Genomic DNA, 24764 nt, shown 5'->3' with positions numbered 1-24764 from the left:
ATGGAGAACCCAGGGTTTGAGGAATCTAAAGATGATCCTCCACAGTACGAGGAGACGTCTTTCTCCAGCAACGGTTTCAAAAACGGCGAGCATCGGGCCGTCCGGCCGTCTGTGCTCAGCGCTTTTGGCCACAACACTCTGGACCGTGTGCCAAATATCAACTTCTATCGTAACCCTGCGAGCATCAGTGGACACCGATTGGTGAGACCCTCGCTACAGCAGCTGCACGATGTTTTTCAGAGGGTGAGTGTCAGACTTATACAAAAGTGTGAAATATCTGTTACTAAAACTACAGTGAGATACAAACTTAAGACATGGAACTTCAAAATTCTCACTTGCATTCAGGCATTTTACTGCAGTGAGGCCTTTATGTTAAACTTTTCCCACACAGTATGAATCATTGTACAGTACTATGATGTGTCAAGAAAAATAACACATAATCAATTTATCTTAACAAAATACACTGTTAGACAAAAGCTGAGAGACACTAGACTGAAGTTATGTTTGTCATGATGTTGTTAACACTGAACAATACTTTTATAGCATTTATTTACTTGGTTAATATTAACTTCAACCTATACTAATACATTTGTAAAATCAAAAGTTGTATATGTTAACATTAGTTAATGCACTATGTACTAACATGAACTTACAATGAACAATTACATTTTTATTCACTAACTTTAACAAAGATTATAAATGCTGTAAAAATATATTGTTCATTGTTAGTTCATGTTACCTAATGCATTAACTAATGTTAACAAATGGAACCTTATTGTAAAAGGTTACCACAAAATCAAATGCATGAGTCATGCCTCAGGCTTTTGGGGATAGTGGTTTTGTTATAAGGCAATTTCCACTAATTACAGTGGCGGGTGTCGTAATGGTAGCCCAGCTGTGACCCAGCACAAGCAAAGATCAATATGCAACCTAATGAGAAAGCCAGAGAGAGAAGCACTTGGTTTATGAGTAACGATGTTCTGCGGCTAATGCATTGATCTGCTGGCCATAAACGGGGTAATTCATGCAAACAAGGGCTAAAAAGTTTGCGCTGATCCAGAAAGAATGCATTCACAGATCAGTGACGTGGGAGAAGCTCGTTTGCAGAATGTGTCCAATCTATTAGTTCACATTTTCTACTGCAAGAAATAATATGACTAAAGGAAAACGGCAAACTCATCATCAAAAGACAGCATCAAAAACAGGTTGTTTGAGTCACGGTTTGAGCGCCTGCATGCAAAATGCTTCTATAAGACACAACAGCACAGAATGCACATTTCAAATGTATATTACCTTCAGAACTAATAAAAACATTCTATCTTTTCCTATATGAGATGATTCATGTTTAGATGCATAGTTAACGTGTCCATGGACATTTATCAAGATTAAGATTTTAGGTAAAATATATACAGTATATGAATGTAGAAGGGAAAGTGTATATTTTGGGTCACCAGTTTTTCAGTTGTTAATCACTTTTTGCCTTCACTACTTTTGTTTTTTTATACTTCTAAAAATACAAATATTGCATGTAGTCTTTCATACAAGCTGCATGCATAATAATAAAAATGAGCAAAATGCCCTTTAAAATAGTTTTAGATGGAGTACAGCATGTAAAACTATTTAATGTCAACTGCCCATTTATCATCAGAACGAAGATCTTCAGAGCACTTCTGAGGACAGAGAAGCGGGTGACACCTCAACACTGGGCGATGTGGAGTCTATTATACCACTGGAGGGCAAGGATGAAGGAGGGGTGGTTAAATTCGGTTGGATCAAAGGAGTTCTAGTGAGTTAGAGAAAAGATACAACCGCCCATCAGAAAGTTTATAGTAGCATGTCTACTGTGAAGATTTCAACATGCTTTTATAACATGCTGTACACATGCACTGGGTGTGGTTTGACTGCTATGTGTTTGCAGGTCAGATGCATGCTGAATATCTGGGGTGTAATGCTCTTCATACGGCTCTCATGGGTGTTTGGACAAGCAGGAATAGGTGAGAAGTTCACCCCTGTGACCTTCATAAACTTCGAGTTTACACACACAAACCCATCTACATTCAACTTAGTAAACTGAATTCCCTCATATGTGCACAAAGACACAATCTGATCTCAGAACACTCTAACAACCATTTTGCAACCACTCAGAACACCTTAGCATAGTGTGGTGGTGAGTTTACATGGGCAAACACCATTTGCAGTATCTTCAGAGAATGTAAACATCTAGTTTGGTCTTGGAAGAAGTTGATGAGAAATGTAGGATCTCTGACTTTTGAAATTCAAATCTAAGCAGTTTGAGACATCGTTGAGATGTGAGATTACAGGGCTCTTCTTCTCAGGAGGTTTAGTTCAGTAACTCCCTGCTGCTCTCGGTCTCTGGTGGTGTGAAACGCTCCGAAGGTTATAGGTGATGTTTATGGTGTGTAACTAATAGCGCATCAGACGTTTAAGTTTCTGTGAAAGTTTCTGAGGTTCCGGGAAGTTCAGTGCCATTCAGACACCTTGAGCTGGAGGCAGAACACATTACAGACTATCAGACTCACACTGCATTATGCTAGGTTTTATGAGGTGTGAGTGACTGCAGGTGATAAGAGCTTTAATTCCTCAACAATCTCATCATAAAACTGAACAAACACAGCAGCTACAGCACACACACACACTGATAACACACAATATAACTACACTAGCACACTCACTCAATTACTGAAGTATTTTGGATTTATCTCTAGTGTGCTGAGATTTGAGTGTGTTTTATTGTACTGAGAATTATATTTATGAGCGTGTGTGGGTCGGTTTATGTACTGTAAAAAGTGAAAATGTAAGTTACCTTAAAGGGATAGTTCACACACACACACACACACACACACAAAAATTTCTGTCATCATTTACTCACCCTTCTGTTGTTCGAAACTCATATGACTTTCTTTTTTCCATGGAGATGTTAGAATGTCAGGCAGAATGACAGCCTCGGTCACCATTCACTTTCATTTTATAAAAGGAAAGATGCAATGATTGTGATTGGTGACTGAGGCTAACAGTCTGCTTAACATCTTTTGAGATTTACAGAAGAAAGTATACAGGTTTGTAACAACATGAGAGTAAGTAAATTACAGAAATTAAATTTTTGGGTGAACTATCCCTTTAAGGTATTTATTAAGTCTAAATTTGTAAGTTTATTCGAGTTAACTCCTGTCAAGTAGGGATGCAAAGATATGCAAATCTTTGACCGATAACGATTTTAACAAAATCGTTGTTAACAATACCAATACCGATATTTTGCAACTTACCTTATTTTGTCATCAGATCACTGTTTTACTTAGGAATGTTTAAAAAATTTACAAAGAGGTACAAAAGCTTTTTCAAAATTCTAACAATAAATAATTTCCATTGAACATGGATTGGATCTGCTGAACACATGACAGGCCAAATTTTATAGTGAAAGATACATTCAAGATAAAAAGTTACAAAAATGACTTAATATTATAAAATGATGATTGATATGAAAAAAGGTTATTTTGTACTTCTAAAACATATTTGCAGTTTAAAACGCAGCCTTTTAAGGATTAGTAATCGCACAAAGCCATATTGCAATTTCAGTCAGTCGTGCAGCATTAATGGATATCATACCGATATCACAGAAGTAAAAATCTGTTGGATTCAAAGTGTTTTGGATAGTTGCCCTCATCATGTAGCTTATAGGTTATTACCGCTTTCACAATCGTCATGTCCATTTATGGCGATTTTTCTGCATTAATGTGAGAACGAAACCAAATAAACATTAAATATTACATTCTTACGAGTGCCAACCCTTCTACATATTGTGGCTATTATTATTTCTGGATTGTGCATTTAAAAAGTTTTTTAAAATGTGTTACTAATTAATTATAAATAGACGATCAGTTTTTCATATCTGCGTTGTCATGCTTATTACCGATATGCCGATGGTGCATCCCTACTGTCAACCTAATTGAGAGCCTTATTGTTTTTTGTGCCAGATAAATACTGCTCTAATTGTAAAAATATATTATGTAATTTGCTAAAAGGATTGTTTTATATATATATATACACACACACACACACACGTACAGTATATACTGTATTTAAAAAGATATTTCCCTCTTTATTACATTCAATGTAAGCTATATTTGTCAGTGCCTTGTAGTGTAGCTAACTACTTAAAAAGAGTGGCTTGACTGTAGTGTAGCTACATTAAATTATGCAAAGCTTCACAATATAGGGGAGACCGGGGCAAGTTGTCTCACAGGAAAGTTGTCACAAACACGTATCTCAGTAATGATAAGATTAGGAGCCAAAAGTCTAGAAGATTTGTATTTTGGGTTCAGTCGCTTAGTTCAAAACCTTCTTAAATGAGAATAATTTTTGTTTCTAATTAGAAAGTAAATTTTCATTATCATCATTTTTTTCTTATAGCTCTTGGGTAAACAAGCAAACATTATCAAACCACACTGGCATACATTATGGCATGGGTCAACAACTATATTATGAAGGCAGTTGTTTGCCAAAATGTTTAATTGTGTACATAGGACATTTTTCATGAAAGTCAAGTTGGGGCAAGTTGTCACATTTTTAATGGGGGGGAAATATACAATTTATTCAATGTATTAATTACAATATATTAATATATCAATATGTTTTATATTGTATTTTATATATGTTTTTTTTTTATTTTTTTAAGCCTATTATAGGCTGTTTAATACAGGCATAGATTTAAAAAGGCACATAGATTTTGTTTTGGTGGTGGCGATGATGGGGTGATTGGGAAATGTATCCCCGCTATTGAGGCATGTTATCACAAAAGGTCAACGTGTGGTACTTCAAGGTATGTGGCTATTCAGAAAATCACTTTCAAAATTTAACCTGTCCTGAGAAATATTCACTGGAGTGAAAAGTATGACAACTAGCCCTGGTCTCCCATAAATTGTTTCAAAGCATGTTGTCTCTGGTATTGTATGTGTGCAATTCTTTTCCTGAAGGTTGTCTTTGTGTGTGTCTATGCTTCAGGTTTGGGGATAGTGGTTGTCTTATTGAGTATGGTGGTCACCAGTGTCACCTGTCTGTCAATGTCTGCTATATGTACCAATGGTGTAGTACGAGGAGGTAAAAATATACAAGTTTAATAGATATCAACAGTAGCCACACACACAGGTCCTGATACTGTACTCATGTGAGTGTTTGTGTATTCTTTAGGTGGAGCGTATTACCTCATATCCCGCAGTCTGGGCCCGGAATTTGGTGGCTCCATCGGTCTGATCTTTGCGTTCGCTAACGCTGTGGCTGTGGCCATGTATGTGGTGGGATTTGCCGAAACAGTGGTGGATCTGCTCAAGGTACGACAAGCCATGTGATGTTGCCAACTCAGATTAATGTTTGATGCTCTACTGAACTCCAAAACCACAAACATGATTATTGTTTATAGAGGTAGTTAGTTTGCCTACAGGGTAATAAAAGTCTTATTAACTTAATACAAGATTCTCTGAAAGCAAGTGTAAATGTTTTACACAATTTTGTTTCTCAAGTACATTTATTTAGTTTTAAGGATGTTTAGATATTTTTAGAGGAAATTAAGAAAATTATTTTCACATTTGGTTATGCTGGATGCATGATTGAAGTCTCACAAGCCATGGCCTAAAACATTACAGCTCATAAGAGTCACACATTCGGGAATCGGACTACACTGATAGCACTGAATGTTACGTGCTGTAGAATTAGCGATGAACGGATCAAGCTGATTCTTTTTTAATGATTCGAGTGAACTGATTCGCAAAGCTTTGGTAGATCACCCAACTGTAAGGAATGACTTTGTTTAAGAGTAAAACTGGCAGCAGCGTTATTGTTAGTGATGTTCTGAATGTTGTAAACCATAATGTAGGAATAATAAACATTTGACGGAATATAACCTAATAGTAAAAATACTGTAAATACTGTTTTACTACAAAAATGAAACATAAAATGGTGTGCGTGCACTTCGAGCCGTCTGAATGAACTAATTAGGTGAAATTAATTTGACTTTCTAACTCCTGCTTTTGATTCAAAAGAACCGACTCATTAGAGTCATTTGCTCGGGAATCAGACTACACTGGTATGTTTCTGGCTATAGATTCAGTAGAGGGGCAGCGCTGCCACAGAATAGCATTACAGAAAACACTGTCAGAGTATTTTAGTAAGGTGTTCCGTCCACATTGGTGGAAAATTGCACATTCGGGAACTGTTAACAGAACCTAAAGTAATGAAAATCATACGGTTAATGTATTTAAAAATAAAAATAAAAAAAAAACACTTTTCTGAACAAGAACTGATTCCAGGTTCACAACCCTACTGGTGACCCACCATGATACTTTACTAGTCAGCCAACTTCACCAGAAAGACCATGCTGGTTGATAGCATGGCTATGCTGGTATACCAGTCCTACCAACATCAAAGCAGCACAAACAAGCCTGGACCAACATGCAAATTTCGTAAAGTCGGGTGTAACATTCATTATTTTGTATATGTTATATTCTGTCTGGACTTTGCAGGAAAATAACGCCATCATAGTGGATCCAACGAATGACATCAGAATTGTCGGCTGTATTACTGTAGTTCTGCTGCTGGGCATCACTGCTGCAGGAATGGAATGGGAGGCAAAGGTGGGATCAGGCATTGAGGCATGCTGGGGTTGGTCTGATAGCAGTGTTAGCAGTTTCTCGTGGTGACCTTTCACCTGCTCTCTCTCTCTGTAGGCTCAGATCGTTTTGTTGGTAATCTTGCTGGTGGCAATCGTCAATGTGTTTGTGGGAACCGTGATTCCATCGACGCAAGACAAACGTTCCAAAGGCTTCTTCAACTATCGAGGTGAGAAAAGCTGTAAATGGAATCAAACATAATGAAAATCATTTGGTTCCAGTCTAAAAATGTTTTTACATGGAACATGTTCAGAACAAGAATTGGTTTTGATTTCCAACCCTATTGCTCAACTTTCAAGAAATTCTATTTTCCCACCAATGTGTGGGAAAATAAAGACTGTGATCACCATAGACACTTAGAGACCAGGGTCCCAACAACAACAAAAATATCTTAAACCATTCTTAGCTTGGGCTTAGCTGGCTTAAATTGGTCACCAAGCATGACTAGCTAAAAAAGTGGCCAAAAAATCCAGCCGACTGACCTGGGCTGTGTTTCCCAAAAGTATCGCAAGCTTAAGATGATCGCAGACACCATTGGCGCCAATGATTTCTACGATCTACTTAGGCTTACGATGCTTTTGGGAAAAGCTGCCAGCCCGATTAGGCTAAGAGACTAGCTAAGACTAGATAACCACCTTAGGCTGATTTTTTTCTGGGTTTTTCCAGCAGGGATAGGAGGATCCTAAATATGTGGTTACTAATAATGGTTACTAATTTTTACGAGATGGCGAAATCACACATTAAAACAAATTACTTTAACACCAACCGATCTTATATGCTTCCCCTTGTCTTCTCTAAACCCTCATATTTCGTTTTATTCGTGGTATACAAAACATTTTCCTATTTCAAACATGGTAAGAGGTTCCACTTTATGGTTAGGTTTAGGTATGGGGTTTGGGTAAGTGCTTAAAATAAGTAAAAAGCTTGTGTGTTCGAAATGCTGATGTTTCTTACTTTCATGCTGCAAAACATGGCTTTTTGGATATTTGGGTTGTGGGTAATGTGTTACAATTTATTCTTAGGTTTGCTTCAATACGTTTTCTGTAACACTGAACAAAGGAAATATCTGTATTTACAGCGACACAAGGAAAGTGCTTCTCATTAGTTGGTCTAAAAGTCGTACGTTTTTGTGTGAGAACTTTTGCCAAATCATATGAATTAGTACAGCTTTTAATGAGGTCGTGTTGAAATTATTTCATCCCATTAAATTGGCACACACATAGACACAAGGCACAATTTCCTGCCATACTGACTCAAAAACTGAATGGAAAATAAATCAAGCAAAAATTCTGTTGTAGACTGCACCAAACATTTCTCATCTCTTTTTGCGACAGAATCCATCGCAAAGGAAAACTTTGTTCCGGAGTTCCGTGGTGGAGAAAATTTCTTCTCTGTTTTTGCCATATTTTTCCCAGCAGCCACTGGAATTCTGGCCGGAGCAAACATTTCTGGAGATCTGGAGGTAAGAGCAACTGCCTGGTTTATTTCTAAATTGACTGTTCTTATAAATAAAATGCTGTTTTAAGTTGTGGCCCTGATTGTGTAGGACCCTCAAGATGCCATTCCCAAAGGCACACTGCTCGCCATCTTCATAACAGGAATTACGTATCTGGGCATCGCACTGTGTGTTTGTGAGTCCTCAAAGCACCAGCATAAGTTTATTCTAGTCTAGTCAAAAGTAAGAAATGCACTCTAAGAAACTTTCCAAGAGCTGTTCAGAGTTTTACTCACAGATCAAAAAATATAAACATTCACTCCTGTCATAATCATGACGTGAGCCACAGAAAAAGACAGGAAATGAAACAGACGTTATTCGAATGTTTATGTTGATTCTCTGTGCAGCTGTCACAGTCGTTCGAGATGCGACTGGTCACCGTAACCACACGATTGCACCAGGAGCGAGTTGTAACTTCTCCTCAGCCTGTGACTTTGGTTACGACTTCTCTATCTGTCAAACCACCGAATGCAACTACGGCCTGATGAACAACTTTCAGGTGGGAGCCTCAAACATACATGAACCTACAAGACTACAGGACTAAATCAGCAATAAAGTGAAAGTGTGTGTGTGCGTTTGTATAGGTCATGACCCTGGTGTCTGGATTCGGTCCTCTCATTACAGCAGGAACATTTTCAGCCACTCTCTCCTCGGCTCTTGCGTCTCTCGTGAGTGCGCCCAAAGTCTTCCAGGTAAAACATCTGAGGGATAATGTTTAATACTACCTCCCTCAGTTATTAAAATACAAGCAAAAATCATGTTTACAATCATGCACCTATAATAGAAATCTATGGGGCAAGACATTGCAGAGGATTTAAAGGTAGAAATTTGAAGCCTACTGTATATTTTTGTTAAAGCTCCCTGTAAAAATGTACTATCTGAGCATTAAAGTGTCTAAATCATCCTTTAAAACTTCAGTTTATATGTTATTGATTTAATTCCTCCAGGCGGAGTTTGCTCCATGTCAACAGCATATTCATTGTAGGTGGAATATATAATCCATATTCAACTTTACATGGTAATGACAGAAGTGGAAATATTGCATATAAATTTGTATAGACAAGATTTGTAAGCGATCACACTAGACTTGTTAACATGTATAGTGTTTAGGTCTTGTGGCTACACTTATTGTGTATTTACCATTCAGTGCCAGGCTTCCCCATAGACTTCCACTGTAATTCTGAGTTGAATTTATTTTGTTGAATTGAAATTATTTTGTGGTATTCAAAAAACACTGTCGAGAGAGAGTAGGTTGTATTAAACCCAGAACATTCCTTTTACCATACTTTACTGCTTGCAAAGACAGTCAATCTTAAAAACCCAATAAATACCTGATCAGCTTCAGACGTTTGCAAGATCATGTTAAAATACAATATGATCTAAAATACAATGTACAATAAAAGATTAAACGTTAAGTCATGCGAGTTGTATGATGAGGACATTGTAAAGAAGCTCTTAAAAGTCTTTTTTACTGGATTTTAGGTGCATGATCTGAATTTTACTTGCAAATCTTTAATTGACTCCATAGGCTCTGTGTAAAGACAACATCTACAAAGGTCTGCATTTCTTTGCCAAAGGTCACGGGAAAAACAACGAGCCAATCAGAGGCTACTTCCTGACCTTCATCATCGCAGTGGCGTTCATCCTCATTGGTTAATATAACAGTGATTATATGATTTAATATAACGTTTTTCAATAAAGAACGGATTATGTCTCTTTAAACATTAACTGATGGAGCTGTTTTTACTCCTTCTCAGCTGAGCTCAACACTATCGCTCCAATCATTTCCAACTTCTTCCTGGCCTCATATGCACTCATCAACTTCTCCTGCTTCCATGCGTCATACGCTAAATCACCAGGTACACACACACAAACAATCTCTGTTCCAAAATCTAGTGTACTGTTTTGCTATCTACTGTCTACATAGGCAGCTACCTTCTAAAACAGCATCCTAACTAAAATGGAACCTCTTAAGTGACTAAGCTCTACATACAGTAGGCAGCAATTTTGTGTGCTACACACATTAAGCACACGAGAGACTCGACTCACAATTGATTTATATAGAGTTTGACATTAGCATGTTGTCAGTCTATTGACACAATACTCTAATAAGCATGAAAATAGACACAGTTATTGGGTGAAATAGTCCAATTTAATTAGATTTAACTAATTTCTATCAATATGTTTCAATATCTGATTAAATATAATCCTAGTCAACATTTCAGTTGACTTGATGAATTTTTTCACTAAGTTCATTGGAATGCAGTTTGATATTGCCTTATCTGCATGATGCTTAAAATGCTGTCTAGGAAGGCAGCTCACAACATTTTGGAACAGAGCTCCATTACAGGCCCAGTGTACTCCCATTGCCGAGCAAATGTCTCTAATAAGATGTTGTTGTTGTTGTTGTTTTTTATCTACAGCAGGGTTAGGAAGTCAGATTCATTTCAGCAAATCAGTTCATTCAGGCGGTTCTTTTCATTAAAACAGTTCAAAAATGAAATTCTCTCATCATTTGCTCACTCTCATGCCATCCCAGATGTGTATGACTTTCTTTCTTCTTTTGAACACAGATTAAGATTTTTGAAGAATATCTCAGCTCTTTAGGTTCATAAAATGCAAGTGAATGGTGACCAAAACCTTGAAGCTCCAGAAAGCACATAAAGGCAGCATAAAAATAATCCACATGACTCCAGTGGTTAATTCTATATCTTCAGAAGCCATATGATAGGTGTGGGTGAGAAACAGATCAAATGTAAGTCCTGTTTTACTATAAATTCCCCTCCCTGCCCAGTAGGGTGCGGTATGCACAAAGAATGTGAATCGGCAAAAACAAAATAAAAAGAAAGTGAAAGTGGAGATTTATAGTAAAATGGACTTAAGTATTGATCTGTTTCTCACCCACACCTATCATATTGCTTCTGGAGATATGAATTTAACCAATGGAGTCATATGGATTATTTTTATGCAGCCTTTATGTACTTTTGGAGCTTCAAAATTATCGTACCCATTCACTTGCATTGTATGGATCTACACAGCTGAGATATTCTTCTAAAAATCTTTGTTTGTGTTCAGCAGATGAAAGAAAGTCATACACAGTTGGGATGTCATGAGGGTGAGTAAATAATGAGAGAATTTTAATTTTGGGGTGAACTATCCCTTTAAGCAAAGCTTGCAACAAAAATGTCCACTATGGGTATGTATGGGTATGAGTCATGTGATGATATTATAATGTGTGTTTCTGTGCTTAGGTTGGAGGCCAGCATATAAATACTATAACATGTGGCTATCTCTGTTCGGTGCTGTGCTTTGCTGTGGTGTGATGTTTGTGATAAACTGGTGGGCGGCTCTGCTCACTTACGGCATTGAGTTCTTCCTCTATATCTACGTTACCGTAAAGAAACCAGGTAAGAAAGCAAAGATACTTTAACACAAACCATCCTTCAGACTTCAAACAGGGTCAAAACGGCATATTATAGAAGAAACAAAAATGAAACGCATACATGAACAAAATAAAAATGCAGTTTTTAAAAGGTAAATGAGTTGGACAGACATTTGAAGCGTCCTTCTGTGTGTCTCAGATGTCAACTGGGGTTCGTCCACTCAAGCGGTGACATTCATAAACGCTGTGAACAACGCCTTGACTTTATCAGGCGTAGATGATCACATCAAGAACTTCAGGTGAGCACAAGACAAATCAAACAACGATCTTGTCATTCGAAAAATTGCATTTCATAACAATGAGTGTTTATGAAATGTAAATAATATTCTTGTTTTGCTCTTTCTGTCCTGATGTAGACCACAGTGTCTGGTGCTGACAGGATCTCCAAGAACCAGACCAGCACTGCTGGACATCGCACATTCATTCACGAAGAATTATGGGCTGTGTCTAACCTGTGAGGTGTTTGTGGTGAGTGGATGTTATCATGAACATTTTGAAGACTCATCACTGTCAAACTAACAGCAGAATTTCTTTTAATTTTGGGGTGAAAAGGTGAATCAAAAATATAGGTGACAGGTTTCATTAGATTCTTCCCTTTTCATTTTCTCATGTATTCGACACATACACACATATCTAACAACCAGACATATTTAGCATGTTCTTCTAACACATCCATCTAATGCCACTGTAGGGTGATATTAATATTTTTCAGATTATGATATCATCAAGAGCCTGTAAACCTGCTGCCTGCTGATACGACTTAACTGTGTATTTGTGTTTTAGGGTCAGCGCGATAAGCATCTGCAGGAAATCAGTGATGCTGTTGAACAGAATCAGCTGTGGCTAAATAAACACAAGCGGAAAGCTTTCTATACGGCTGTCGCCAGCGACAACCTGCGAGACGGAGCAGAAACGCTGCTGCAGGTCAATCCAAACACAAACACAGAGCCACATAAACACCAATAACACACGACACAATCGCTGCACATCGAATCAAACTAAATAATTTATAATTATTATATAATTCAAAAAATACAACAAGTGATCTTTTTAGGGGTGGGGTTTGGGTTAGGATTAGTCTATAGTCATTAGTAGTCTATAGGATTCGTCTATAGTAATTATAAAACTGAATGTCAAATGACTGTCAAGAACATGTCCGAACTATTTTTTCACCCATAATTAGCTTTATATAAAAACAATAGAAGTCTAAGGTACAGAATGTCCTCATTTAGATAGATTTAAGTAAATGTGTGTGTGCATGTGTGTGTGTGAGTGTAGGCGTCAGGTCTTGGCAGAATGAAGCCTAACACAGTAATGGTGGGATTTAAGCGTGACTGGAGAACAGCCAATCCACAGGACATTCAGAGCTACGTGGGAATTCTACAGTGAGTCCTCAAACTGTCTGTTTCTCTCCACACACACCACTGTCTGTCTGTCCTCTAACACAATGTTTGTCATCCCCTGCAGTGATGCATTTGATTTTGAGCAGGGGACAGTAATATTGAGGATCAGTCAAGGGATGGACATCTCACACATACTCAAAGCAGAAGGTAAATGGACGCAACAAAACCAACATGCCAGTTGCCAGTCTAAGGCCATACTTTACTCAAGAACACAAACATGTATGTTGTGTGCTCAAGTATAACACAATCACAATCAATTTGTCAGACATGTTTAATAGCCAGTGGATTAAAGGAATATTCCGGGTTCAGTCAAGAGCATTTGTGGCATAATGTTGAGTACCACAAAATACTCACTGTTTCAAAAGTATAGCCACAAGACACAAACAAAATGTGTGTTAACATGATTTTAGTGTAATAAAATGGCTTGCTTACCTTTTCTGTGTAAAGTTATACCAAATTTTACAATTTGCCATTATGTTGCCATGACAACGTAACACCATAAACCCAAAAATGACTGTAAATAAATTTAACCTCTTCAACTCTGGGGCATTTTTAGGCTTCCATCTACAATTTTTCACAAGCTCACCATTTACACATACTGTGGACTAATTGCCAAAAATTGGTCACATTTTTTTCAGAAATCCCCCAAATAAAAAAAAAAGACTCCATTTATTCATAAATAATATTGTATAAGTTTACAATCTTATGATGAGTAGATTTTTTTTTTTATCTTTTTTTTTTTTTTTTTCTAAATTTGTAAGCATGTAATTCTGGTTCTGTTCACTCCGTCTCTGCAAATAATCTTATTTTATTCAACTAGATGGCAGCAAGTACTAGAAAAAAATAATTTTTCCTCTATCACTTTCCGTCACAAAATGCCGATCTGAAATGTAGGTGGCGCTCTAACGCATTTTAGCCCTCACAGATGTGCTCAACCATAGACATTCAGTCTAATTTTCAGTTCACGCACCATCCCCAATGTTTCATCAAAAATCTCGGCCTCTGAGTGGACTAGAAACTCAATCTAGGTGTCATTAGAAAGCTGAGATCCTCCCATTTTATAATGAATAGTGGAAAACATACTGTATATTTCCAATGATTTGTTTAGCATGTTTTTTTCCTGCTGGGCCGCATAATTTGTTCTGGACATCTAAGATATAACATTGGATTATCCACACAAGCAAGCTCACAGACAAGTAAAAAATGGCAAATTTTTTGAAAAGCAGAAGGTAAAAGCAGAAAAACAGTTTTTAGCTATTTGGGGCTTACAACAGTGATCGGCGCATAAAAGAGATGAATTTTAATTTGATGTCTTACAAATATCATATTTCACTTTGTGATTCTTTTGAAAATCTTTCCGATTGTGGTGTTTGTGCAACATAATAAAATGCACAGTTGCATTCCTGAGAAAGAGAGCTTTAATTTGATATATGGTTTGTCTATTTAAGTGCTATTTTAAAGACTTTTATATTCATACTACATGACCTCTAGGTGGCGCTGATTTGAGACGTGAATATTTTCAGGCCTTATTTTGTCATTTTATGTAACATAGATGCAGAAGTGATGTATAAAAAGTTCAGATTCTAAGCTTTACCACATATATGTTCGGTGACTTGAGCATTTTAAGCATAAACTTTTTTTTGTGACATAGCACCCCTTTTTGGACCTGCCGGCGGGTCCGCAGAGTTAAAGAGGTTAAACAACTTTACAGCTCAAATAATTCACAAGTTTTAATAGAAGAATGCTTTTATAAAATTATAAGCTTTACATTTCTGCCTTTAAGCCCTCCAAACATTGGCCCCATTTACTTCCATTGTAAGTGCCTCACTGTAACCTCCATTTGAGCTTTTGTTTTTAAAGAAAAGAGGTACGAGTCAAAATAATTTTTTGTGGTAATAAACATTATGCAATAAATGCTGTTGATTGAGCTCTACTTGTATTGAAACCGGAATATTCCTTTTATTCTTCATTCTATTAATAAATCACAGCTGATAACGAGTCAACTCTGGACCTCTGTTAGGCTTCTTTGATAACAGCATTATATTAGGCTTCAGGAAACTGATTATTTGCACATGATTCTGAAATCATGTTCATGATAACATTTTCAACACACTGAAAGATTCCAACATTTACATCATACAGATGAATGTGATTTTTGTGATTGTCAGAGGAAATGGAGCATCTGATCATGGAGCAGCAAGTACTGGAGATGGAGGAGAATGAATTTCAGGCACAGGGAGTAAAAGGGTTCTTCAAGAGGCCAAAAAAAACCTCCGAAAAAGAGCTGACTAGCAGAGGTACTGCTCTCCTCTTGGTCTGACCAATGATATTTTGATTCAGAATGTTGCTATGGTGTCAAGACCAGAAGTTTCCAAGAACCAGAGTCATATCAACTCTAGAACCTAAAACCCATGGACACTGTGATTTTGCCAAGTACAACATGTTCTTGGATCTAAATCTTTTGTTGATCTACATCTGACTGGTTGATAGCAATGTTGTTCCAGCACCAAAAAGGATGTTTATCCAGGAACACATCCTACTTGGCAAAACCACATTCACCAAGACCAAGACCTTTAATGAACTCAGATATAGAAACTAGTACCAGTTCAGAGCCATGCAATTCATGCAGATTCCTTGTAAAGGTGAAGATACCTTGGCGACCTGTATAATACTTTGGTATAGATTGTGGTCTTCTCTGAGACCATGAGCCAAGACTTAAGCTGAGACCCAGATCCAGACCAAGACTTTAAGTTTTGAGACCAAGACCATTTTTATGTGGTCTTGAGAGGTCTCAAGAAAAATCCCCCAAATCTGTTGTCTGAAAGTTCAGAGTTGGAGTCAAGACCAGATCGAGACTAGTTCCAAGACATGTCAATCCATGAAACAGGTTCACTCTGACTCTGGAACAGTCTTTTCAGTGTTTTTGGCCTTAATATAAACCCTTCTGGTGGATTCATTGAATCTTGTGATCTTGAAGAGGTTTTTAAGCGTATCCCTCACGAAGGAGATCGACCGCTGCAGTAAAACCTGATTAAATGCTTCTCTGTAAAACTGTCTGAGCAGCAATAATCTAATAGTCTCTACGATCTCACTGAGCACAGTGTCCTAAAATCTAAAATAATCTGTCTCGCCTGCATTTCATTTCACAATACACACTCATATGTGAATGTTTAATAGGACAGAGCAATCTTAACCCTTATGCCTTGTTCATTATGGAATCACATTACCGGAAACATTAAGAATGTCATTTTTTTAATTGCTATGAAGTGTAACAACTCTAACTTCAGTCATGCAAAAGGACTAGAGTTGTGCATTTTGAGTGAGTTTTGGGGTATTTAGACCTTATTATCTAATCCTCATAAATCATATACCGTTTGAAAACTTAAAGTCAAACTGTGGTGTCCATTTAAAAAAATATAAAAATAGATGAAAACCAGATGAAATTCCAAGTATAAACACTAGGTGGCTGCAGAGAGCTACTTATTCATCCCTGGTTGAAGAGATGGTTTCTAGATTTTGTCAAGTTCTGCATTTAGATATAAATTTAAACATTATCAGAGACTACTTTTGTCAAAGTTTATCATTTTGTTTGGTTTGTTTGAGGTTATTTTTGTCAGTTTTTGCAATAATGGCACATTATTATTACAGTCAACCCTGAGCATGGTGTTACAAAGAGTGTAAACTTTCCCTTTGATCTGTATATCTTTGATCGGTATATGTCTTAGATCTCTGTGTGTGTTTGTGTGTGCGCGCGCACATGTGTGTGTTGGTGAGTGTGTATGCGTGTGCAGACTGCTTCCAAAAATTACCAGATATAAACAAGTAATAACCTTATTTATCCCTGGTTGTAGCAAGATGAATGTGTGTGTGTGTGTGTGTGTGTGTGTGTGCGCACACGCGCACATGTGTTCAGCATTGTAGATGTGTTTTGGTCTCACCAGTTCATTTTGGTGTGTGTGTGTTCTGCATTGTGGCTGATTGTTTTTTTTTTTGACAAATTTCAAAATAATTGTTTTGTTTTATAGTCTGACCAGTTAGGCTTTGTATGTGTGTATGTGTGTGTGTGTGTGTGTGTGTTTTGCACTCTTGATGTTTGGTAGTCTCAAACCTTCATGTCTGTGTGTTTTTCTGCATTGTGGCTGTTTTTTTTTTTAGATTTTATATAATTAATTATGCAAAAAAAAAAAAAAATCTGATTTTTTGTGTTTCCCATTCATTTCCTATTGCAGGCACTTTTGACTGGAACAGTACAAGTGTGACTTTTTTTTCCTACCACTTAGAATGATCAAATCAACTCTTTTTTGTGTGTGTTCAGATATGAAATGGAAAAAAGTCACCAAGTCTCGTGCCCGTCAGATAAAGGAAACCAGTTTTATTGAAGAAAAAATATCGATTTCGGTCAAAAATGACCGAATAGTGCATGTTTTAAACACTGCAGACTCAGGTCTCTTTGCATTTACTAATATCACCACTTATGATGAGTTTTATCTTTATTACCTCTCTTGAAAGATAAATTCAATAATTCAGCTGGTTGCATGTCATTAAGCAGGCGCTCTAATTCCAAACGACTCATTGAACACTAATTGCATGTCTACTGGAATAATCTGCCTTGATTTTGAGAGTCTTCTTTTGTGCTGATTTCTGTAATCACTGAACTACCAACACGGCAGTCTTATAAACCACATATGAGTATATGAATACAGTGCATACATTGAGCAAATTAACATCTCTTGCAAGCCTGTAGAGTGACATTCACATAATGCCATATTTTGATTCATATCAATATTACTGTAATTAAAGCTGCAGTGTGTAACTTCTGTGCCACTAGCGTCACCAGTTGGAATTATAACACTTTTCAAGTAGGCTTCCTAACCCATTCCCCCATCTTCCACTGGTCGAACAAACAGGAAGTCCCGCCCCAAACTCGTACTATTGGTTGAGCCAGTTTTTTGCTATTGAACAAACAGAGTGTCACAGTTTTTACACTGTTCGGGGGAATACAATGCAAGATACTCATCGGTCCTTAGTACTTAATCCATCTCACAACTATTATTCTTATCACTGTACATTTAATATTCTCCCTTTGTTTTTCACTCCCTCTCATTCACTCATCAGTTTCTCTGGATATTCCACAAGCATCAGATCTGGCTAAGATGAACCAGCGTTTGGTGGAGGCCAGCAGCCAGTTTAAAAAGAAACAGGACAAAGGGACGATTGACGTTTGGTGGCTATTTGATGACGGAGGTGAAACTAAACAAATTTATGCTGATGCCACAGTCACACTGTGTTTTCTTGTTAAAAAATATAACTTAAAACAAGAGAAATTTACAAAATTGTATAAGATAATAAGACTTGTTTTCAGAGAATATATCTAGAATTAAGTTTAGTTACCCCATTGACAAATATTTTTTTCTTGATTTAAGCATAAATCTAACAGGAGGTTTACATGTATAATTAAAACAATAACAAATGCAAACAATTTGTCAATGAGGCTGTAAGAAAAATCAACTTAATTCAGTGTATTCCCTGAAACAAGTCTTTTTATATCTTACGCAGTTCTACTTGACAAGTAGATATATGTTGTTTTAAGGATGTTTAGAAAATTTTACTGGAAAACAAGATAAAAAATGAATATTTTTTTTTTTGTTATATTTTGTGCTGTATAAAGTTTAAAACATCATGTTGTCATTGTTCAGGTTTAACGCTGTTGCTGCCTCACATTCTGACCACACGCAAGAAATGGAAGGATTGCAAACTGCGAATCTTCTTCCCTGGGCAGTCTGAACGAATTGAGCAGGACAAAGAGGAGTACATTAAAATAACACACACAAACACAGGCCACGGACACACTGCAAAGTTTTGGAAGTGACAACCACATTTAAATATAAATTGTTCTACGTGTGTATGGAATACTCCTACTCCGAAAAAAATGGTTTGACATAGTGATGTTTTTGGCATCTGTTTGTTTTGGCATTCTCTCTTTAGGGTGTAATGTATCCATTAAATAGGAGAAACTAAGCTGAAGAGAGATAATGTGAATGAGTCAATACACAAACCTCTGTTTGTGTGATTTACTAGCACCTCAAATGAGCTGTCAGTGTCCAAAAGAAAGTGACGTCAATGCATTAACTACTAGTTGTTCAGTTCGGCTCCATACACACCTGTGGATTTAATGTAAATTCGGTTATCACTATGTGAGTGTTTTAGGAATGAATTGTTTGAGACTCCAGTAAATAACTGTGTGAACAGAACTAGATAAGAACATTAAAGGGATAGTTCACCCAAAAAGGAAAATTCTCTCATCATTTACTCACCCTCATGCCATCCCAGATGTGTATGACTTACTTTCTTCTGCTGAACACAAACAAATATTTTTAGATGAATATTTCAGCTCTGTAGGTCCATACAATGAAAGATAATGATTCAAAGTAAAGCTTTGAAACTCCAAAAAGCACATAAAGGAACCATAAAAGTAAAACACACAACACCAGTGTTTTAATCAATGTCTTCTGAAGAAATCCAATCAGTTTTGGGTGAGAACAGACCAAAATATAATCCTATGTTGTGCTAGATGGTGCTAGGAAGTGTAATCGAATGAAATGAATGATCATGATCGCCAAGGAAAAAGGAGTTACATTTTGGTTTGTTCTTACCCAAAACTGATTGGATCACTTCAGAAGACATTGATTAAACCACTGGAGTCTTATGGATTACTTTTAAGCTGCCTTAATGTGCTTTTTTGCAGCTTCAAAGTTTTTGTCACCATTCACTTGCATTGTATGAAGCTACAGAGCTGAAATATTCTTCTAAAAGTCTTAATTCGTGTTCAGCAGAAGAAAGAAAGTCATACACTGGGATGGCATGAGGGTGAGTAAATAATGAGAGAATAAAACATTTTGGGTGAATGATTCCTTAAAGAAGAGTAATGACTGGTGTATGTATCTGCATTGTAAACATACCCGTGTAGACACTAAAGCAACAGACCTACAGCAAAACTCGTGTCTCTCAGAGCTGCTTCTAATAAAACAGCTACAGAAAGATGCTGACAACTAACCAATATATATGAACTGTTACTGTCTATCAGAATGCAGTCCCTTCTGAAGAAATTCAGGATCAAATGTGACGACATCAAAGTTTTTGCAGACATCAATGTCAGGCCCAGTGCCGAGAGGTATTTATGAAAAACACACCAATTAATCCTCATTTAATTCACTGACACACTCTGCGTGCTGTGAATGCATTTCCTTACTGTGTGTGTGTGTGTGTGTCAGCTGGAAAGCATTTAAGGACATGATCGAGCCATTCCGTATGCACGAGGGATCAAAGGAGACGACTCAAGCCGAAGCTCTGAAAAAAGAATATCCCTGGAAAATCACTGATGCTGAACTTGATGCCTTTGAAGATAAGGTAGAGTCCAAGAGAAGATTATGCTTCATCCCAATTTGCATACTATTTAAGATTAGGATTAGTGTGTCCTAAAATATAGTACGTTGAAAGTAGTTTGCCACAGGTGCCTTCAAAGAGTGCATCCCTGCATGCTTTATTGCCTAATATTGCCCACAACATACTTGTAGCATTAAGTATAAGTATGCAAATTAGGATTACTCACGTGTGAATAAATCTGTCTGATAACTTTTCCTGCTTCTGTGTCTCTTCAGACAAACCTGCAGGTGCGTTTGAACGAGCTTCTTCAGGAGAGCTCTCGAGCAGCTAAACTCATCGTGGTGTAAGTTACACCCACTTTACTGCAGCCTGTTGTTTACATGTGTGTTCAGTGCTGGGTAGTAACGGATTACATGTGATCTGGAATATGTAATCAGATTACAAAATCAAGTACTTGTAATTAAATTAAATTACATTTTAAAATAATCATAATCAGATTACAGTTACTTTGTTATGGATTACATGATTACATATTATTTAGGAAAAAACAGAACATTTTTATTAATTTATTGATTCCTTTTGGGGTTTGTGACATTGATTCACAAATATAACTGGTCTAATCTGTTACGACACATGGATAACGTTTGTAATGGCAAAATGTCTGGAGTAAGAACATTTTAAGTGCCTTTTTATTTCACTCAGAATCAGAAAATAGCGGGTAAAACATATTTTGATCTATTAAATACATTTTCTTTAATGCATTTAAGCAACATTACGTCAGAATGGTACAATCATATCCTACTCAAATGCATGAGACATCAAATAAACAAGAATTAGGTCAGAAGTAATCCCAAAGTAATCCAAAAGCAATCAGATTAGATTACCTTAAAAAATGATCCAATAGATGACATTACTGACTAGAATTTTATGTAGTCATGTCATTTGTAATCAGTACCAGATTACAATTCAGAAGTAATCTACTCAGCACTGTGTGTGTCAGTACACTGATCGTGAATGTAACAATGTATGTACGTGTGTGTGTGTTGCAGGAGTATGCCCATCGCCCGTAAAGGCTCCGTGTCTGATCATCTGTATATGGCCTGGCTGGACGCACTCACGAAGAATCTACCGCCGACTGTCCTGATACGGGGAAACCACAAGAGTGTGCTGACCTTCTATTCATGAACAGCACACAAACCCAACACTCTATAATAAACACCAACTCTCAGTGCACAGACACTGTCAACACACACGCACACAGAACACATTGGCTATGTTAAGAACAGCATACCACAAAACTGTTTCTGCAGTATGCATATTGTGTGCAATTGTGTGACAAATGAATTGGCTGAATATAAACTGAATGAATTTCAGCTGCAAATTTTCTTGACTTATTATTTGAAATACATTTTTAAACAAATTTAAAGATGAAAAAAAAAAACAATTCTGAGATCACTGGTTGTCACACACTGAACTAAGTATACAACATAATTAGGTCATGTGACAAATGCAGCATACTACTGTTTATTATCGAAAAAAAATAGTACACAATATACAATGGATACTATACGGTAGTATTGCATTCTGAGCATAGCCATTTTAAACACTCAAGCATCCATAATAGAACGGATGTACTGCCCTCTATTGGAAAAATGTAGCTATAGCAACCATTGAAATAGATGTGAGTTCACAGTATCAACGCACTATATTGTCAAATTATTCAAAACAATCAATGAACATGTCATATTTTTGTCACATATAGCCATTCTTTTGTACATATGTTCACTAATGGTCCATTATGATATTATATTGTCAATCCTATTTATATTTATGCAATAAAGACTGTGAAATTATTGAATGTTGTATTCATATTCATTCATTTAAAACATGTTCTCAATAATTAATAAATCCATTTTGAAAACACATCTGAGAGTCTAAAAAAGGTAAATTTCCTTTCAAAGTAAAAGGTGCACTACCCAAATGAGGAGACCTTCACCCTTACAAATAGTTCCTAACCATCATTTCTTAATAGAATCCATAATTAGTTCAGCTATTGTACTTATAAAACTGATATCTGAAGATTCTGAAAACTTCTCTGTTAGAAAGGGATCCAATAATAATTAACTATGATTTTAGAGTACAAACAATGACTGAATTTTTTTCTGAAACTATGGTTACCTTTTTATCATTTTTGTAAAGGCCTACAGTATTTAAATTAAGAGCAAACATGCACCGTGAAAAATAAATTCTCCTCCCTGCCATTAGGTGGCGATATACACAAAGAATGTGAATTACCAAAAAACAAAAGAAGAATGTAAAAGTGAAGTGGAGATTTATAGTAAAAAGGACTTAAATATTGATCTGTTTCTCACACACACCTAACATATTGATTCAGAAGACAGAAAGTCATACACATTTGGGATGGCATGAGGGTGAGTAAATGATGAGACCATTTTCATTTTTGGGTGAACTATTCCTTTAAGAACGTATGGTGAATCCGGTCCCTGGTTCCGATTCCGATTACAAAGGCATGGAAGCGCGTACATGCACACACACGCACACAAACGGTTTGCATGTCAAACCGTTTCGGGTTCACAACTCGCTGACTCACTGAACAGAATCGTTTTTGGACATGACTGACTTGAGAAAATGTGCCGAGTTAAAGGCATGTTCCGGGTTCATTATAAGTTAAGCTCAATCGACAGTATTTGTGGCACAATGTTGATTACCACAAAAAATTTTTATTTCGAATCATTTAAAAAAAAAAAAAAGCACAAATCTGAGTTACAGTGAGGCACTTACAATGGAAGTGAATGGGGACCATTTGTAAACGTAAAAATACTCACTGTTACAAAAGTATAATCGTTAACAAGATGTGAACAATATGCATGTTAACATGATTTTACTGTGATAAAATCACTTACTAACCTTTTCTGTGTAAAGTTATAGCCAATTTTACAACTTTGTTGCCATGACGATGTAATATCAACAAACCCTATAACAACTGTAAAAATGACAATTTAAACAAATTACAGCTCAAATAATGCACAAGTTTTAACAGAAGAACTAGTGTAAATGCTTTTATAAAATTATAAACTTCACATTTCTCTCTTTATATCCTCCAAAAATTGGCCCCATTCACTTACATTGTAAGTGCCTCACTGTACCATTTTCTCTTTCTTTGGGGGAGGGGGGGTTAAAGAAAAGTAGGGACAAGTCGAAATAATTTTTGGTGCTAATCAACATTATGCAATAAAAGCTTAACTTGTATTGAACCCAGAATATCCCTTTAACTCAGACCAAAAACTGTTGCTATGTTCGAAATGGCGACTAATCTTTATTATTTCTGCTTTATATTCCGAACATAGCTTGCATCTTAAGGACTCGTCCGACTCGTAATGAGCTAGTGAGTGAGCTGGCTGATTCGAACATGAAACTCTGTTCGAAAGAACCGATTCCCGGAAATCAGACGGACCTCTCCGCACTAAAAGATACAGCTCAAGATGCTCGGTGTTCAATAGGGGAAAAACTACACATCCCAGAATGCAACTAAAATACCAAAAATGTCTGGTGTTGTGTAAATGCTAAAGATGTTGAGTCGCAGTTGTGTGTCTCTAGCACGTGTTTGCGGTGTAAACGGGATTGTGAGCGGACGCTGCGCTCGAGCAGGTCAGATCTATATAAACCTAAAACCTGTGGCCCATCTACGACCTCTGAACTTAAAGATATCCGTAAAGAATATCTACAAGTGAATAACAACTTATTTAATGAATGATGGGCTTTAATAAAGGCACACTGTTATTATTTATGTATTTTAATTTATTTAAAATCCAACGTGGCCATTCGTAGAAATCGATTAACATGATAGAATGCAACTGGCTTCAAACAGAGGTTCCTGAAAATGGGTGGCAGACACAGAATACGGCATTGTTTGACTGTTTTACATAAGAATGCGAACAGCGTATATTAAAATATTCAATGAAATATACAATAAAATGATTAAGATAAAATATCTAAAAAATAACATCTGGAAATAAGAATGATAAAAATCATAGAGCATAAAGGGTAAATTGTAAGAACTGCACAATTTCTTTTTATCGGCCAAGTTTGTCAGTTTCATTATTAGGTATAAATTAATTTGCAGAAAAGTGCTAAAGCGGCACAAAACGCCGTCACGTGGTATCTGATACTTTTCTGAGCGCTGGTGAGGATGAACCAATCACACTCGATAGTGATGGCTGAATGTAGCTGTTTAAAAAAGAGAATTTTGTATAGAGAGTGTAGGGACACATTTAAGTTCGTATGTCAAGATTAGTAGATGAAAATGATTATACTTGTTAGTGTAGATATGTCTCCAATAA

The 24764-nt window shown here is 36.6% G+C and overlaps 1 protein-coding gene across 1 annotated transcript; it reads left to right on the top strand.

Moving 5' to 3' along the window:
• On the top strand, positions 1-22261 carry LOC127455795 (solute carrier family 12 member 1-like). Its single transcript, XM_051723930.1, has 26 exons — positions 1-249; positions 1649-1786; positions 1919-1994; positions 5020-5115; positions 5206-5345; positions 6534-6644; positions 6738-6849; positions 8015-8142; positions 8227-8311; positions 8523-8674; positions 8760-8867; positions 9704-9827; positions 9933-10034; positions 11427-11582; positions 11757-11856; positions 11974-12085; positions 12401-12541; positions 12896-13002; positions 13085-13167; positions 15189-15317; positions 18136-18264; positions 18717-18828; positions 20105-20191; positions 20292-20427; positions 20679-20746; positions 21453-22261. The coding sequence occupies exons 1-26, from the start codon at positions 1-3 to the stop codon at positions 21586-21588; spliced, it is 3117 nt and encodes a 1038-aa protein (XP_051579890.1). The 3' UTR covers positions 21589-22261.
• Positions 22262-24764: the final 2503 nt, after the last annotated feature.

This window comes from Myxocyprinus asiaticus, chromosome 18 (genome assembly GCF_019703515.2).
Source record: "Myxocyprinus asiaticus isolate MX2 ecotype Aquarium Trade chromosome 18, UBuf_Myxa_2, whole genome shotgun sequence".
Lineage (NCBI taxonomy): Eukaryota > Metazoa > Chordata > Actinopteri > Cypriniformes > Catostomidae > Myxocyprinus > Myxocyprinus asiaticus.
Note: the sequence above shows the minus strand (reverse complement) of the source record. Positions and strands in the feature narration are given on the sequence as shown.